Genomic DNA, 19,447 nt, shown 5'->3' with positions numbered 1-19,447 from the left:
ATAGCAATAATTTTCAAATTTTTTTTTATATGAAATTCCCCCCAAAATAATGTAAAAATCACAATTTTTTAACATTTTAGGCCAATTTGTTTTCTGCTACATATTTTTGGTAAAAAAAATCGCAATAAGTGTATTTTGATTGGTTTGCGCAAAAGTTATAGCAGCTACTAACTACGGGAAATTTATGTAATTTTTATTGTTTTTTTTTTTAACTAGTTTTTTAACTGCGATTTTCTTCTTTTGCGGGACTGCGACATTGCGGCGGACAGATCGGACCCTTGACTGACATTTTTGACACTTTTGGGGGAACCAGTGACATTACTACAGTAATCAGTGCTATAAATATGCACTGTTACTGTAAAAATTACACTGGCAGGGAAGGGGTTTTTATTGGTGATCAAGGGGTTAATGTATGCCTAGTGCTTACTAACGTGTGTGGGGGGAGAGGACTGAGTGACACAGGCACAGATCGCAGGTTCAGCTATGCTGAATCCTGCAATCGGTCCATGCCTGTCACTTAGGAGATCCGCCTGCTTTGTTAACACAAGCGGGGGCGGATTTCCACACTCGATCCCCGACGATCTGGGAAGAGCGGCGGTGATCACCGCCTCTCTTCCCCTGGCCCGACTCCCGCTGTGACTGAATACAGCGGGCGAGACTCCGGGGGCGCACGCGCACCCTGCCCACAAGGGGAGGAGTCCAGCGACGTAAGTCTACGTCGCTGGACGATAACGAGCCACTTTGCCGCAGTACGGTCATCGTGACCGGTCGGCAAGTGGTTAACAGATGTAGAGAACCGAAGACTGCGGATAAACAGGTACAATTTATGTAGGAGGATTTGTTTAAATTCTGTGTATCACATGATGCCAGTCTCTTTACTGGGTATATAGAAGGGTTTACAACCACTTTAACTTGTTGGCAGGTCCAGTTAGCTTGCCTTCCACTAGATTGAACTGTTGCCATTATAGTATGGTAAAGGGGAAGGTGTTATCCCTTTAGAGCAGACCCTCCTCTAATGATGTCATAGGTGTAGGGAGTGACCATATAAAGGCCAGCTGTGGGAGGGGCCCAAGAGAAGGGGCATGAAAGTGAGATATCCCAAAGTTGCTAAGATGTAGTCCCTGCAATGGTGATTTTAAATAGTCATTTGCAGGAATTTAGTCTTAGATCATGGGAGGAATAACTGTAGTTGCCCTGTCTCAACTGACCTTCTTGTGCAGGTCCTGCAGTTTGGTGCATAAGGCCTGAGAATGAGTGTGCCATCTGTTAGCATGCCCAGCTGTGCAGAGCTATGGAAGGGACATTGGAAAGAGAATAGTATACTAAAAAAAGCATCCTTATCCTGCTGACCTTCAGGTGGAAGTCCTGTGATGTGGTGATGCATTCTTCATGCTGTGGACTATACTGTATACACAGAAAAGTGGTCCCATCTCTGTGATGTGGTGTTCCCCAGGAGAGGAATGAAGGTGTAGATGGAAGATGGCTTAAAGCTGGGTACCTGCGCTCTGCGCTTGAGTGACTGCTGCAGAATGTCTAACCTTGCATGTTGCATTTCACACCAATGATTCTGCTAGTATGTCAATGTGATGTTAGAGAAAAGTTACAGTAACGTGTGGGAAATTCTCAAATATTTAGGCCTCTGACGGGATATCTTGAGCAGGCCTCAAGCAGGGAGTATGACACAATATGGCAGAGAGTTTCTCAACAACAGGTGAATGGTTGTCCTATCTAAAAAGAAGCGGGGGGGGGGGGGGGGGGTTTACATAGTGTGGCGCCATCACCTGCCCAATGTTACAAACTGCTGAGGATTTTTATTACATGTGGATTATGGGTTGCTGAAAATAGAATTGGACAGCATGAATTTAATAGAAAAACAGAATACACCAATTTATTAGAAAGGCTAGTTGGTAATGCTCAACTAAATCCAAAGCGGAGAATTGCGTATTGTGCAGAAAAACTATTTGTATTCTGAAGCACCGTGGTATGTGCACACATTGCTCCTTCACACAGAAAATAAGTATAGTGTGAAAGAAAAGAGCTAGGTATCATTATAAAACAAACGTAGAACTGTGAAATCTTATTACATAAATATTTTTAGAGTTCACTGATGTCAGAAAAACACAGAAATTTACCCCATGATCCTGTCAGGAGGTTTCTTAAATAGGTTGTTTGTTCCAGAAGATGATATTACTTTGTGATAGAGACACATGATTTTCATGTTCATTAACGTGGTTGTTAACCCACTTATACAACTTTATATAATCCTCTGTATAGCCTGATTACTAATGCCCCTGTCTCTGTGTTTTATAAAAAAAATTGCAACCTTTACCTTATTTCAGAGCGACGATCACGTGACCGGCCAGCTCTCTCCTCTACCCATCTGACAGATGCAGGGGGCAGAGCGATGATTCCCTTGCTGACGTCAGCCGGGGTGAGAGGAGGGAGAGCAGGCTGGTCATGTGATCGCCAGGAGCCACTCTGAAATATGGTAAAAGCAGCATTTTATTATATAACACAGGGACAGGAGCATTAGTAATCAGGCTACACAGAGGATTATAGAAGACAAGAAAAGTTTTAAATGCAGCAGGAGGGGAGGGGGCGGGCTCTGACACAGGAGTAGACAGGTAGGGAGGGAGGGGGAGAGGAGCACAGAGAAGTAAAAAGCACTGCAGATGATGATTACACATACACTGACCACGGTGTCAGGGCTAAACAGCCATGATATACCGTGGTCAGTGTACAGGCGGGAGGGATAAACTGGCAGGATCAGTCAGGTTTTTCAGGTGATACGGGGTGCCAAAATACATGCTTTAAAGAAACAGGATCTTTATTTTTATTTATTTTTTTGGGGTAACAAACGCTTTAAATACTGAAAAAACGCACTTTATTATGCTAAAATTATCTTTTGACACAGAAGAAAGGCGTTATTTTAAAACATTTTTGTGTTATTTCATGCATTTATTGTTAAGAATAACTGGTTCATTTTTGTTGATTTTCCATTTCTTCATGTCAATATCCAACAAGTGAGAAGAAATTTGTGCAGTGGAAGCACAGACGGGAATCAAAAACACACACTAACTCTTTTCAAATATGCCCATAAGGGTTGGGTTTTAAAGGAACAAAAACATTATTTTTTTTTGTCCTAACCACAATAAATAAAGTATGTGCAAAACCACTATACGTTCCATTTGAACGACCTTTGCTATCATGTCAGGCAAATTAACAGTATGTATGCATGCTTAATGCATCCTGAGAGCTCAGCAAGTGTTCCACCACCTTTCTGCACTATTGTTTCCCCGGAAATCTATTTCATGCTTCACATGCAAATTTCCTACTTTAAGTGAACAGCAAGTTACTAGGCATTTAAGGGCAAATACATTCTTGCTTTTTGCAGGTCACGGGTGCAGGTTTTAAGCAGAGCTGCTAATTATGTTCACTGATATATGGATGGTAAGTAGAGGAAGCATTTATCAATCGCTCTATAAAAAAAAAAAAAAAAAGAATAAAAACATGCACATAAAAGTGTCAGTCACATAAAAAAAACTACTTCAGGTAAATTATACCACTCGTTATAAGTCTTACTAATTAACCAATTTAAAATCTTGCATTTTTTTTTTTTGTAATTAATAGGTTGATTAATTAAATAATACAAAGCTGAACAATTTAATCATGAATTCTTATAAAGAAATTCTTGATTTTAGATAATGACTGCCACTCAAATGATAACAACATTCCGGAAAATATACCTTTCTATTAATATAGTGCAGTTATTAGTAAAGCTCAGGGGAAATTTTCCTAATAGTGGTAATCACAATAAGTTTGCACTCATTCACTCCTAACATGTAGAGAAGTTTTTCAAATACTAAATTTTATTAAAGCGGAGTTCCAGACGTTTCTCTATTTATTAAAAGCCAGAAGTTACAAAAAGTGTAGCTGCTGACTTGATAAACACGCATTTGACTGTCCCACTATCCAGCGATGCGGCCGCTTGAAGCCTCAGTTATCTCCCTTAGCTCTTGTGCAGGCATCACTACTGTGGGCACCCAGCTGTGACAGCTTGTGGCTTTACAGTCGGTTGTACACTGCACATGCGCAAGTCGCACTGCGTACCCTGGAAGGCGGGGCAATTTTCTAGGACCTGTAATGTGTCCCAGAAGATTGGAGGGAGGGGGAGAGGAGAACTTCCGCCTAGGCAGCCCGAGCGGAAGTGGGAGCTGGGTGCCTGTCAAAACTAGGTACCTGCTCCTCCTCCCCAAAAAAATGACATGCCAAATGTGGCATGTTAGGGGGTCCAGAATCCTTAAAGCGGAACTTCTACTTTTGGGTGGAACTCCGCTTTAAAGATACAAATTAGACTAGACTATAGCTTGTGCATATACAGTGTGTGTTTGAGTATTTTTGTTTTATTCATTTAATTTTTATTTAAAAAAACATAAAAAAATGATTCTCTGTTTCAGTTCACATTTTAACAATCGAATTTACAGCATAGAAGATGCACAGAACAAACAGACCGAACTTAACTAAAATAACAAGAAGGAAAAAGAGAAAGAAAAAAGGGTGTGTCAATCACCCAGAGTCTAGACTTCATTTTATAAGATATAAATAATAGTAATATCTCTTCAATAAACCGATATACTATTTACATTTATATAGTAAGATCAAATGTTTAATCCAAAGGTTACTTATTCCTTTGGTCTTTCATTCTGAGAACTTCAAACCTGTAAGTTTTGAAAATTCTCCAAGCCGCCCATATATTGCAATTCAAAGTCTGTTGGTTACACTTGGCTAGTTCCTCCAGAGACATTATATGATCTATCCTATTAAATCAAGATATAATAGATGGTGCTATTGGTGATTTCCAGTGAGAAGTCACATTGTTCTTTGCTGAGTTTATTAAATGAGGAATTAAACTATTTCATCAAATATTACGCTTATAGGGGAGATGTATGTTAACCACTTTACCACCGGAGGATTTTCCTGCTTTACGTCCAGGCCACTTTTTGCAACTTGGCACTGCGCAAATTTAACTGACAATTGCGTGGTCATGCAACACCGTACCCAAACAAAATCGACGTCCTTTTTTTCCCACAAACAGAGCTTCCTTTTGGTGGTATTTGATCACCTCTGTGCTTTTCATTTTTTGCAATATTAATAAAAAAAGAGCGAAAATTTTGCGAAAAAATTGACATTTTCTACTTTGACAGTTAAAAAATATCCAATATATTTAATTTTTGTCATATATTTAGACCAAAATGTATTTAGCTACATGTCTTTGACAAAAAAATTCTCAATGAGCGTATTTTTAACCGCTTTAAGACCGGAAGATTTTACCCCATTCCTGACCAGGCTATATTTTTCGATTCGGCACTGCGTTACTTTAACGGATGATTGCGCGGTCGTGCAATGCTGTTCCCTAAATACAATTATGTCCTTTTTTTCCCCACAAATAGAGCTTTCTTTTGGTGGTATTTGCTCACCTGTGCGATTTTGAATTTTTGAAAAAAAAGAGCCACAATTTTGAAAAAAAACCAAGGCCCCCCTTGAACTTTGCGAACTTTTGCCACATTTCAGGCTTTAAATATAAAGATATAAAACTGTAATTTTTTGTGAAGAATCAACAACAAGTGGGACACAATCATGAAGTGGAACGAAATTTATTGGATATTTCAAACTTTTTTAACAAATAAAAAACTGAAAAATTGGGCGTGCAAAAATTATTCAGCCCCCTTAAATTAATACTTTGATGCGCCACCTTTTGCTGCGATTACAGCTGTAAGTCGCTTGGGGTATATCTCTATCAGTTTTGCACATCGAGAGACTGAAATTTTTGCCCATTCCTCCTTGCAAAACAGCTCGAGCTCAGTGAGGTTGGATGGAGAGTGTTTGTGAACAGCAGTTTTCAGTTCTTTCCACAGATTTTCTTTTGTCATTGTGTATCTTTATAAAGGGCTGTTTTAGATTGCCCCATAAATACAGACTTGCTTCCATTGTTTACTTACTATCTCATTGATTGGGTTGTTTCTCTGTGGCGGGATAAACAAACAAATATCTCCTAAGTTAAAATCTTCTTTGAGAGTTTACTTTGCAGGCCACCCTAAATTGTTCTACCATTGGGTAGTATTCCCCCTATGACACACTGGTATCCCTGTATGCAATCCTTCTGGTTCCATGTATTCTGATCTCTTTAAGCATTTGGGTGACATGATATTTTCTCCAGTGCTTCACAAGTCTCCTAAGGAAGCCATCGAATGGTGAAACATGTTGAATGGGAACTACTGTACATACATAAGGATCGCATGAATTTTATGGTTTTTATGAATTACTGGTTGTAAAACTTTTGTATACCTATAATAAAATTTTAATTTTTATTAATTTCATTGTCCTTTTATTTCTCTGTTTGGCACCTTATAAATCCCTCCTACATATTTCTAAAATATCTTGTTCATTTTTTGTAATATTGTCTATAGTCCTGTCTACAAGTCTTATCCACAACATAGCACTGTAGTCTCCTAAAATTAGGCATTAGCAAGTCACCATCCATCTAAATTAGAAAAATAAGTGGGAGCTTCCAGGATGTTTTGAGTTCCAAATAAACTGTCTTAAAATCCTATTTATAGTTTAAAATGAAAGTACAATTTGTAAAGGTAGCATCTGATATAAAAAAAAGAACTATGGGAAGTACATTCATTTTTAAAATATTTTTCTCCACCCATGAACAGGAGTTTTTTTTTCCAGGATAGTACCTCTTACTGTAAGTTCTGTAGGATTGGACCGTAATTCATTTTAAATATCCTGTAGTAAAATTTATTTCCAAATATTCGTTTTTCTTGCTGCCACTGACATGAGAAGTATGAGCCCAAAGAAAAGGCTTAGGAGGGGGAAAACTAATATTTATAACTTAAAATTTAAAAATTGTATTTAAAATGTAAACTTTTGTGGCAACACTCTAGCTCTTTCAAAAGATTATGGATGGATATAAAAGCTGATTGGAAAAAGAAAGGGAAATCATTGACATACAGTGCCTTGCGAAAGTATTCGGCCCCCTTGAACTTTGCAACCTTTTGCCACATTTCAGGCTTCAAACATAAAGATATAAAACTGTATTTTTTTTTTTTGAAGAATCAACAACAAGTGGGACACAATCATGAAGTGGAACGAAATTTATTGAGTATTTCAAACTTTGTTAACAAATAAAAAACTGAAAAATTGGGTGTGCAAAATTATTCAGCCCCCTTAAGTTAATACTTTGTAGCACCACCTTTTGCTGCGATTACAGCTGTAAGTCGCTTGGGGTATGTCTCTATCAGTTTTGCACATCGAGAGACTGAAATTTTTGCCCATTCCTCCTTGCAAAATAGCTCGAGCTCAGTGAGGTTGGATGGAGAGCGTTTGTGAACAGCAGTTTTCAGTTCTTTCCACAGATTTTCGATTGGATTCAGGTCTGGACTTTGACTTGGCCATTCTAACACCTGGATATGTTTATTTGTGAACATTCCATTGTAGATTTTGCTTTATGTTTTGGATCATTGTCTTGTTGGAAGACAAATCTCCGTCCCAGTCTCAGGTCTTTTGCAGACTCCATCAGGTTTTCTTCCAGAATGGTCCTGTATTTGGCTCCATCCATCTTCCCATCAATTTTAACCATCTTCCCTGTCCCTGCTGAAGAAAAGCAGGCCCAAACCATGATGCTGCCACCACCATGTTTGACAGTGGGGATGGTGTGTTCAGGGTGATGAACTGTGTTGCTTTTACGCCAAACATAACGTTTTGCATTGTTGCCAAAAAGTTTGATTTTGGTTTCATCTGACCGGAGCACCTTCTTCCACATGTTTGGTGTGTCTCCCAGGTGGCTTGTGGCAAACTTTAAATGACACTTTTTATGGATATCTTTAAGAAATGGCTTTCTTCTTACCACTCTTCCATAAAGGTCAGATTTGTGCAGTATACGACTGATTGTTGTCCTATGGACAGAGTCTCCCACCTCAGCTGTAGATCTCTGCAGTTCATCCAGAGTGATCATGGGCTTCTTGGCTGCATCTCTGATCAGTCTTCTCCTTGTATGAGCTGAAAGTTTAGAGGAACGGCCAGGTCTTCGTAGATTTGCAGTGGTCTGATACTCCTTCCATTTCAATATTATCACTTCCACAGTGCTCCTTGGGATGTTTAAAGCTTGGGAAATCTTTTTGTATCCAAACCTGGCTTTAAACTTCTCCACAACAGTATCTCAGACCTGCCTGGTGTGTTCCTTGTTCTTCATGATGCTCTCTGCGCTTTAAACAGACCTCTGAGACTATCACAGTGCAGGTGCATTTATACAGAGACCTGATTACACACAGGTGGATTCTATTTATCATCATTAATCATTTAGGGCAACATTGGATCATTCAGAGATCCTCACTGAACTTCTGGAGAGAGTTTGCTGCACTGAAAGTAAAGGGGCTGAATAATTTTGCACGCCCAATTTTTCAGTTTTTTATTTAATAAAGTTTGAACTATCCAATAAATTTCATTTCACTTCATGATTGTGTCCCACTTGTTGTTGATTCTTCACAAAAAAATACAGTTTTATATCTTTATGTTTGAAGCCTGAAATGTGGCAAAAGGTCACAAAGTTCAAGGGGGGCGAATACTTTTGCAAGGCACTGTAGGCTGCCAGCTTGTGTTTTGATAATTAATATGTATACTTCATGTATCCAGAATAAAAAAAAAAGTAGATTATTTAGCCAGGTATCTCATGGAAGGGAGACGAGGAGTAGAGCGTCTCGGGAGGGTACAAGTGCTGTAGCTTCAGTGATATTTCAAAACAGAGATTAAATTGAAACACTAGAGGACCCCCCCCATTTTTTTAGAGTATATTACTCATTAAGTGTGACATATTAAAACAAAATAAATATAGTATATGGAGGATATCTAGGATCATTTAAAATGGTGATTTTACCTGTATCCTATGTACTTTAGCCTGTGTCCAGTGTGATGTATATCCAAACTCAAATGGCAGGCTGCAGCTCACTGCCTTGGAGTCTGTCTTATATGTGGAACAATTTTACCTGGACCTAAGAGGCTTGGGGGGTGGTGGCGGGCTCATCTTTCCCACCAGCGTACAGATGTGGCGTGGGTGAGCATACAAGAGTATGCTCCTCACATCAGAGTTCCATATCCTGATATTTTCCACCACCTTTATTGGGGTGGTGGATGTGGTGATGGGAGCTGCCTTCCTCTCCATGAAGAGACCTTGTTCCCCAATGTAGGGGGAAGGAGGGTGGAGCTATGGCCCGAAGTAATGCAGCCCAATGGTCTTGTCCTCGCCGGATGTTATAAGTTTTATAGGGCAAATATCTAAATTGGAAAAGACGTGACCCAGCGCTGCGTCCCTTTCGGATATGTCAAATGCGTTCTAAGACTATGGAGTATCCCGCATCCCACAAAGGACTGGGGAGACAAGGGCCAGGCACAGATCACCCCACCATGGATGAGCAAAAACATTACATTACAATAAACAAAAACAAGTAATAAAGAATAAATGAAAAAATAAAATGTTAAGGATAATATAAAAACAAAAAAAAACTTGTGTGAGTAGCTATATATGTATATATACTGTGTGTGTGTGTGTGTGTATATCTATATATATATATATATATATATGTGTATATATGTATGTATATATGTATGTATACACATTTATGTGTCTATCACCTCATCTAGAATTATCACAATGGATTTACAATGTAGATATGTATGTAGCACCCTTGTCTTTATGCAAGGTTGCTGTTAAATTTAGTTTGCTGAGCCTTACTTAGCTTGGCTATAATTATTCTGTGGTTTAATTGGACTTCCCTTCTTAATCTGGTTTGACTGTGTTTCTCCCTTCCGTCAGTAGGTGGCACTGTAGCCTCTGGCACTAGAGTGAGAATTACAGTTAAACAAACTGTTAATGTCCATGTGTCCCTCAGCCAATCAGAGTGCCACTACGGCATTGTGGGAGATCTTATAAAAAGGATGGGAGGTCCAATGATCGGTCTCTTCCCGCCCGGACCCCCCTTGGGGGAGGGTGTGTGCTGCTGTTGCTGCTGACTAGGCCTGAGGCCTGGTCAGATACCTGGGATTCTGCTGAGGAGAGCCAGCGACCCACATGGGAAAGATCATCCACAGACATCCAGTAACCTGTGTGAGTAACCTGCCTGTTTCTTATGGAGGACAGCTGTCCAGACAGTACAGACCACCAAAAAGGGATTGTGTCTAGTGGAGAGAAGATGTCTCCCAGATCAATCTGAAGCTCATGGATACCTAATCATTCTCAAGGTCTGCTATCCTGTACCGCTGTCTGAATAACCTGTCTTTTGCAATAGGAGTCTGCCTAATAGACTGTTATTAAAGGGTGTCCTGGACCCTACCCCTCTCTCCCCCTGTTTATTCTTGTCCTGTTGAGAAGAAATAAACTATTCCTTTACTTCAGCATAAAAGTGACTGGCGCCCAACATTTATTTTACCTGCATCACTACCCACCATGCCTGACAATCCACACCCACAGGAGGTATGTAGCCCCTCTCTGCCACTGAAGGTCATCACTAGGCCCTAGGGGGTTCTGGGGGGTCCGCTACATGTAGATATCACAAAGAGCAGTTCATATGTACAAAATTGATCATATAAAATTAAACATAAGGGGTGGGTCACTCAAATGTTCCCTAACTATAGGAAGGGGGAAAAACAAATGGCATTGTTTAATCTTGGCAGGCTAGTTTCCCTTAGTTTGTATATCCATTTAGCTTCTATTTGTAAAATCTTTTTGTCGAAGTCCCCTTCCCTATCTGTAGGATGAACTCTCGCTACTGCTTGGAAGAGGGAAAAGATTTAGTTTTATAGTCATGGTGTTTCAGTTGTCAGTTTTTCCATGGTCAGTAACTCCGCCATGTATATCCATTACACGATCTCTAATGCACTTCCAAAAGTTGCGTTTTGCTTTGCCTACATCGTATCTCCTGCACCCACATGTGAGCAGGTATACTTCGCCAATAGTTCTGCAGTTAATAAAGTGGTTTACCTCATAATCCACCCCATTCGGGAGTGTTACTGTTCTACACTGTCTAACAAATTGAAAGTATGTGCACATACCACATCGGTAGATACCCCGTGGTATCAACCCACAGGGGTCCCTTCTTTTCTCTCTTAAAAAAAGACTCAACACTAGCAGATCTTTAAAAGGGAACTTCACTCTGTCAATCAACATTGTTTTTTTTTCTAATGCTTATGCTGCTAGCATTAGTAAATAGATAGGAAAGTATATCCTATTTACTTGTTTTACACTTTTTTTTGCATTTCTTCAGTTACTTCCTGGTTTCCAGGTCTCGGCAAACGATGTCATCCATCACAGGAGTCTTCAGAAGGGGAGGGAGGGTTCTCAGCTCAGCCAATGCCTGAGATGGATTCCAGGAAGTAAATGATACATGAATCATCTCACCTTACTCAAGATCACCACTGCCAAAAATGCCAGGGGGCGTTTTTCAAAATAATTTCTCAGCAAAATAAAGCATGGAGACATGGATGGCTGGGGGAGTTTGTTTTAAATACTAAAAATGAATAAAATATCATTTTTGGTTTGTGGTGCCCAGATGCAGTGCAGTTCCACTTTAAGGGATTGATTAAGTTTGAATGTAATGTATTGTTTCAGATCAATAAATAAATTGAGTGTCGGGTCATCTCTCAAGAGGTGCCAATGGCTATTTAGGATGTGTCTTATTGTGACATGTTGATTATTGAACTTTGTAATGGGACGTATATTTTGTTGTTCAGGAGGGGAGGGTTCTCTTTGAAAGAGTAGGAATTCTTGAGGATTATCAAGGGCATTCCTTCCATTCTATTTTCATATAGGCTTGCCTAAGTGTCTTCTGAATGTAGCCCCTATTGGTGAAGTGTTCTCTCAAGCTATTAGCTTGTTCTAGAAAATATGTATTCTCACTACAATTCTGTTTAATTCAGAGATGTTGGCCCTTTGGTATAGAATCAATGAGGTGTGATGGATGAGCACTTTGGAAGTGAAGTAGAGAGTTGCCAGCTGTGTCTTTGCAGAATAAATCCGTAGAAATTGACCCATCTGATCCTTTTCGGATTATCAGATCCAGTAAAGGCAGAGAGTCCTTGTGCCAATGTAGGGTAAATGATAGACTAAAATCATTTTGATGTAATGCCTTAATAAACTATATCAGGAGTTCCACTGGTCCCGTCCAAAAAATCTATATTTTGTCGCTATCCCTGCACCACAGTAGTGTGTGGCACAGATATAGCGACATAGGTTCAGATGTGAACACCTCCTGCTTCCACCCTCCCCCCCCCCCCCAGGTACAGGTTTGGGTATATTGGGGCACACTTGATCCTTTGACACATTGTCATATAGTCATCAATCATTTATGAGGTTGCCCCTTTTGACGGTTTTATAATTATATCCTGTCTAGCTTGCAATAGGTTGATGGCATCCCTTTGTGTATGTGTTAAATTTGATTCCCTAGATGTTGGATGTATTTGTTGAATATCTTGGGTCACCAGTTCAACAAATAGTTTCAGATTTGAATTGGAGAAGAAAGGAAATTTGTCTGATTTGTTTTGTATTTTGTATATTCTGGAGGGGTGAAGTCAGAACTTGTCACCTCCTCTGATTCTGCCAAAACCCAGAACATTTCCTGGGGATCATTCCATACTCCTCCTTCCTTTTCCAATTGGTTTAACATTTTGAGCATTGTATAGTCTGCCCGGGACCATTTTACATGTGTATCACGGTTTGATTATGTTGTTTGATTGTGCCAATGCCTCTTAAAATGTAGTTTCCTTGCAAAAAGATTTTTATCTTTAATGCATTCAAATTGATCAAGGTTGCATGAGGGGCAAAAGTTTAAACTGAATTCTAATACTTCTATTTCTGTGGAAGTAAGGTGTAAGGGGTCAGGTTGATAACATCAAAAGTGTGTGACTTTGTTAAGTTGGATTAACCACATATTGGTCTATGTTGCTTTGTGCTGGGGTGTTGTGTGATCGTTGTGTAGTGCTTGCCTTCTGTTTGGAAGCTGGTGTCTGAAAAAAAGACTTGGGGGATTTCAGAGTAGCGCCTGTATCTGGGCATGTGGGATGTGTTTTACCATCATTGTCGCCCATCGTGTAACTATTGTCTTCCCCATCCGAGGGTGGGGGGGTTTAAGTTTTTGTGCTTGTGTGCGATTAGTGTCAGTATCACCACGTACACCATCACCTGTGCCTGACATAGTGGGGTGAGACATAGAGGTTTTCTGTGATCCTCGATGTGTTCTATTATGTGTCGACCTGTAAAAAGAAGATGCAGTTGATGCGTCAGAAACATTATCATCTAGTAGTCTACTTCTATTGAAGTTGCCTTTTCTGGGACGTTCCATCAATTTAAAACCTATGAAATTATAAATCATCTGTATAGCGATATCTAGTGGGGAGAAAATAGATTGCCTGTCATCCCAAATGGTGATACTCACGCTACATCTCAAATATCATATATTAAATTACCAATAAAAAAAAACACACACATACTGTGTGTATATATACACTAGATTACCAAAAGTATTGGGACGCCTGTCTTTACATGCACATGAACTTTATTGGCATCCCAGTCTTAGTCTGGAGGGTTAAACGTTTAGTTGGTCCACCCTTTGCAGCTATAACAGCTTCAACTCTTCTGGGAAGGCTGTCTACAAGGTTTAGGAGTGTGTATATGGCAATGTTTGACCGTTCTTCCAGAAGCACAGTTGTGAGGTTGCCTGATGATGCCTTTCCGGTGAAATGCATTGAGGTCTTAGTAGTGGCGGAACTTCTGGGTCTTGCTGATGTCACATCCGACTCAGGTGAAACGCACACTGGCTCACAGAGGTGAGCGTTAAGAAATTTTACTTTACAAGGGTTGTGCAGTGGGTGCCGCTTTCTGGCACATGGAAATGTAAGTGCATTGGCATATGTTTTTAATTAAAAATGTTTAAATAAACGTACTGCACAATTATTGCGCTATTGTTTTTTCATTCTGGGACTTTCCTGCTGGTGATATTGGATGAGAGAATAGGACATCAAGTATACACTAATCTTAGGATTAACCACATAACCTGTGAGGGTCCTGGTAGCACATAGATATCTGGTGAGTGGGCCCCCCCTTATAGTAGCTGGTGGAGCACATTTTTTTAAACTGGAGCACTTTTAAAGTGCGAAGAGCATGCATCAAGTGCAATAGAAGATTGTTTCCTGTTTAGATATTTATTACTACAAGACTTATACTTGTTATCAATTTGGTTTCACAGACTTGGTTGTTTTTATTTCACAATTTTTTGTATAGTGTCTATGGCTATTGGAACATTCATATTATCACATATATTTTGATTTTTTTTTTTTTTTTAATCAGAAAATTTTTATTAAAGAAAAATTGACAATACAACAAGATAGGTACAATAATCAAAACTCAGACCCATATATATATATATATATATATATATATAGACCAGTATAACAACAGATCTATGTACATCCATCAATACATATATAAATGATCATTATTTATCTCTATACAGAAATACCTTCATCTCGTTACATGCACATACTCTAGTATATAACTATTTTTCTCATTTTATTTCCTAACTAACTACATGTTTAGCACAACCCCCCAAAAAAAAAAAAAAAAAAATTCAAGCCCACTCCTCTCTTTTTGCCTCTGTATTAACCATCTATTTCACCTCTTTCTCTGCCAAGACCAGTATTCTCGGGATCAATATAGTTTTCTTCTAATATATTACATTGGTCTACCTTTTAGGGCCTCTGAAAGTCAGTTGTTTTCTAAACTTAAGGAGGACATGCCTCCAAAAATTCTAATGGAGGCCAGCTGTGCCGGGGCCAACCCCGGAACAGCTAGCCATTGTTCCCAAGTACGATCAAATTTTCTCGAACTGCCTCTTTTATGTGAGATATTCACAAAGTAGTGTCATATTCACCTCCCCAACCCATTCGGAATGACTGGGAGGAGAAGGAGAGAGCCACTTCTTTGCAACAAGCTTTCTGGCTAAAAAAGCACTACAAGAATTGCCGTCTGTATATATGGAGAATATTCCTTCCCATTCAAGCAACCTAACAGACCTATTTTTGGTTCATAAGGGAGAGTAATATTCCATGTATTAATAGTTAATATTATTGTTTTCCAGTATCGGGTAAGTTTGGGGCATTTCCATAACATACAGTATGAATAAATGTACCATTATGAATCTTACACCGAGGGCATAACGGAGAATCCCTCCTCTGCCATTTATATAAATGAGTGGGGGTGTGGTATGTGCGATGCACAATAAATAACTGTGTAAGCCTCTGTGTGGATGTGAGGGAGACCTTAGTCACATTCTCCAAAATATTGGACCATTCCTCATTAGATATGGGACCAATATCCTCCTCCCATCCCTTCCTACATGTTAAAGACATCACATTGGATACTTGATTCAGAAAGGAATTATATAAAAATGAAATAGTACCTCTTTTAATAGATTTTCCCAGAAGCCTACACAATATCACCGGATATTTTGATTTTAAGCTAGCGCCTCAACACATGGATTAAATATATATATGTCCCAATACTTTTGGTAATATAGTGTATATACGTGTGTGTGTGTGTGTGTGTGTGTGTGTGTGTGTGTGTATGTATGTATGTATGTATATATGTGTGTATGTATGTATATATATATATATATATATATATATATATATATATATATATATATATATATATATATATTAAAAATGGTACATTAATAAAAAATTATTTTAAACAAAAAATACTTTTACTGACCATGAATTTAATAATTTGATATACAACTATTAATGTCCAGTTCTACACTGAGGCCCCTGGGGCAGAGGGTATCCATGTCATATTCCCACCTGGTTTCTCCAAGTCTTTCCTTTTGAGATTTGCCCCTCTCCAATGCTGGGTGACTTTATGCCATAAAAGGTTAAGTATGTTGGGTCTTTCAGATGGAGCAACCTGAAATGGTTCAATACACTGTGTTTTTTGTACCCATTTTGAATATTGGTATTGTGTTCTCCAATACATGTAGCACAGCCTACATATTGCAGCTCACATGTACATTGTAACACAGCCCTCATAAATTCCACTCGCCTGCTCTCATTTTGCGATTGGAATGATGAGGATGGCGAGTAAGGGCTGTGCTGTATGGGGGATGTAGTGCCTACCGCCGCTGCCGTTCACAGCGCAGACTGCATTGTAGTGAGTGCATTGTTCTTCAGAAAAGGGTGGACCCGGGGCGCAGAGGAGTGCGCCCTGAGCCCACTCATTGTGTTACAATAGCGAATGATTCGCTATTGTCACACGGATCCTCCTCCTGGCCAATCAGGAAGCCGTTTCCTGATTGGCCGAAAGGCAAACAATTGCCATTGGCCAAGGAGGAAGAGGACTTGGGAGATGCGGTGGATTAGGAGAAGCCGCCGCTGCATCAGGTAAGTGAACGCTGGTCTAACTCTTCATTTAAGGGGGCACGCTATGGTCACTCTACATTTAAGGGGGCACGCTGTGCTAACTCTGGATTTAAGGGGGCACGCTATGGTCACTCTACATTTAAGGGGGCACGCTGTGCTAACTCTGCATTTAAGGGGGCACACTGTGGTCACTCTACATTTAAGGGGGCATGCTGTGGGCACTCTGCATTTAAGGGGGCACGCTGTGGGCACTCTGCATTTAAGGGGGCACACTGTGGGCACTCTACATTTAAGGGGGCACGCTGTGGGCACTCTGAATTTAAGGAGGCACGCTGTGGGCACTCTGCATTTAAGGGGGCACGCTGTGGGCACTCTGCATTGAAAGGGGGCACGCTGTGGTCACTCTGCATTGATAAGGGGCACGCTGTGGTTACTCTGCATTGAAAGGGGGCATGCTGTGGGCACTCTGCATTTAAGAAGGCATGCTGTGGGCACTCTGCATTTAAGGAGGCACGTGTTTAGGGGCGCAGCAGGGTAGGGTTTGGGTGGGGCAACAAGTGGCGAGTAACTCTTAAGGCCTGGCTAGTAGCTCATGACTTAAAATTTTGAGCCCTGTTGTAACACATATATGTAAATATGTACTGATGCACATAATTAGATTTATAGTATAAAATTCCTGCTGAGTCTGGTTAGATTTGAACTTGATCTTTTTTCCTCTTTCCCCACCTAGTTATTCTACAACACATGCATCTACCTCATCTGAAAAAAAACGTGTCATCCACAAACGTAACTTTTTTTGGGGGGGGGTCCAGGACATTGTGAACCACTTTAATCCTAAGGCCCAGTGCTCTTCTATACAGTAGATGAACTGCGATTTCTTCTGTAGAATCTTTTATCAGAATGGGACAATGCTTTATTACACTTTTTTTTCAAGTAATTTAAATTGACAATTGTACCCGGTTATAAAGGCCATGTCAGATGACTTACCCTTATTTTTCTTCTCCAGCAGGGAGGTCCTACACATCTTGCTTAATGCGTATAAACTGACCTTTTGTTATTGCCCTCTTCCATTTTGGATGATGACAGCTACTGACAGGAATGTATCTATTCCTGTCAGTACCTTTTAAAGAATGTTTTTGTACAAAACTTGTTTCCATTCTTGAAAATAACCAAATCAATAAAGTTTATAGTATGTTCATGGGTGTTGAGTGTAAATCTATCCAGTTCCTGTTTTCTTCCTTGCCAAATAATTATGATATTATCAATATACCTTCTGTATAGTTGTAATTGGGGCCATTTCTTGCCATGTATCTCCTCATTAATATTATTCAAGAAAATATTTGCCACACTGGGGGCATAATTCACCCCCATAGCTATGCCCTGCACTTGGTTTAAAATTTGCTGTTAATGCCAAAAAATATTTATAGATGCACAATAATTACATATATATATATATATATATATATATATATATATATAGTATATGAGAGCACTGTCTTTATCCTATTATTATTATTATTATTACTATTATTATAATACAGTATTTTTTATGCAGCGCTTTACAACTTGAGGGTAGACAGTACGACTACAATACACTTTAATACAGAAGAAATCAGTAGGAAAATTTGTTTATGTAACCGGAACAGTAGATATCTGATTGACAGCAGCTCTCCTTCCTTTTCTTTTTTCTTGTTTTAATTTGTGTATGTTTAGTTCACCAATGTGCACATACATTTAGTTTAGCATGGGTGTAAATACATATATGTTTAAAAAAATAATAAGAAATAACGTTCACCTCTTACTGCTGTCATAAGTTTGATCCTATTTTATTCGCCTCCTGTGTAGTCAGTGCTCCAAAACAGCGAGAGAGACAGAAAAAGGAGAGAGAGAAAGCAAAAAGTAAATAAGGGAGAGCAGGGTACCTGCAAAGATTGTGATTGGGGGGGGGGGGGGGGATCTTCTCAAGCCAGTATTTGATTTTTTTTTTAACCCTGAATAAATTAAAGGAGAACTCTTGGCCTTCACTTCACTTAACATTATAAAAAAACAGCAGGACATCAGTGTCAGGTGGAGGTAGGCCTTCCCTTATTTTGTAATTGGCTGTTTAAGTTGCCTGTTAGCATATGGTTACAGAGTGGCGAGTAATAACCACTGTAACACCGAGAATAATGTAAGTGGGTTACTTTTACTTGCTTGTGATAACATTAGCTGGAAGCAAAATTAACTTTTTGTGTGGGTGTAAAATGAAAACCCTTTCTAATATATATAGTTGATTTGTTGTATGTCGTAGTTTTGGCATTTCTTCAACCTGCTACTTTGTTTCACTTAGGTGATCGCCTTCATGAACTCCCCCATTGGACAATACTTGGACGAGCGCCCATTCATATCCCTCTCACTTATGGTCTTTATAGCACTGTCTGCAGTTCCATTTGGCCTGTTTCTGACTATGATCGTTGGGACAGCAGTAGTTGCATGCCTTGGGGTCGTAATAATTGAAGGTAATCAAAGATACTTGAAAAAATACATGATTTATAACTACTATATATTGTGTTTTACATCAAACTGCTTACATGTATGAATTTTAACATTATGTATAAATGTTTGGCCAGTATTCCGCTTTAATATGGGCAACTTTTTATTTTGTAGTAACTGTATGTAACAAGAATTTCTGGAATCTGCAAATAACATAGAAATTACAGGTATCAATTAAACAAAATTAATGAATAAACACACAACATTTACCTGGAGACCAGCAAGGTATACTGAAATGTTAACCTAATGTAGATCTATACCTAAAGGACAGCTAGACTTTAATAATAGTTGTCCTTTAGCTGCACCCAAACTCCTAAATATAGCCTACTGTGTAAAATACTTACCTTCTTTGCCATATCAGCGTTTTTGTAAGGCCTCATCTGGCAGAGCAAGTGTCAGGACAAAGTCATCCAGTGCCCAGGGCAAAGATAGTACTCTCACCCCCCCC

At 39.3% G+C, this 19,447-nt stretch overlaps 1 protein-coding gene across 1 annotated transcript in view; it reads left to right on the top strand.

Moving 5' to 3' along the window:
- LDAF1 (lipid droplet assembly factor 1) overlaps positions 1–19,447 on the top strand; it is a 261,173-nt gene that overhangs the window by 147,401 nt on the left and 94,325 nt on the right. The window contains exon 3 of the mRNA XM_082262317.1: positions 18,797–18,965. Coding sequence (XP_082118443.1) covers positions 18,797–18,965 — 169 coding nt within the window. The remainder of the gene's footprint in view (positions 1–18,796; positions 18,966–19,447) is intronic.

The sequence above is a fragment of the Pelophylax lessonae genome, assembly GCF_965119305.1.
Source record: "Pelophylax lessonae genome assembly, chromosome: 6".
NCBI lineage: Eukaryota > Metazoa > Chordata > Amphibia > Anura > Ranidae > Pelophylax > Pelophylax lessonae.
This window is presented reverse-complemented; position numbering and strand designations above follow the sequence as displayed.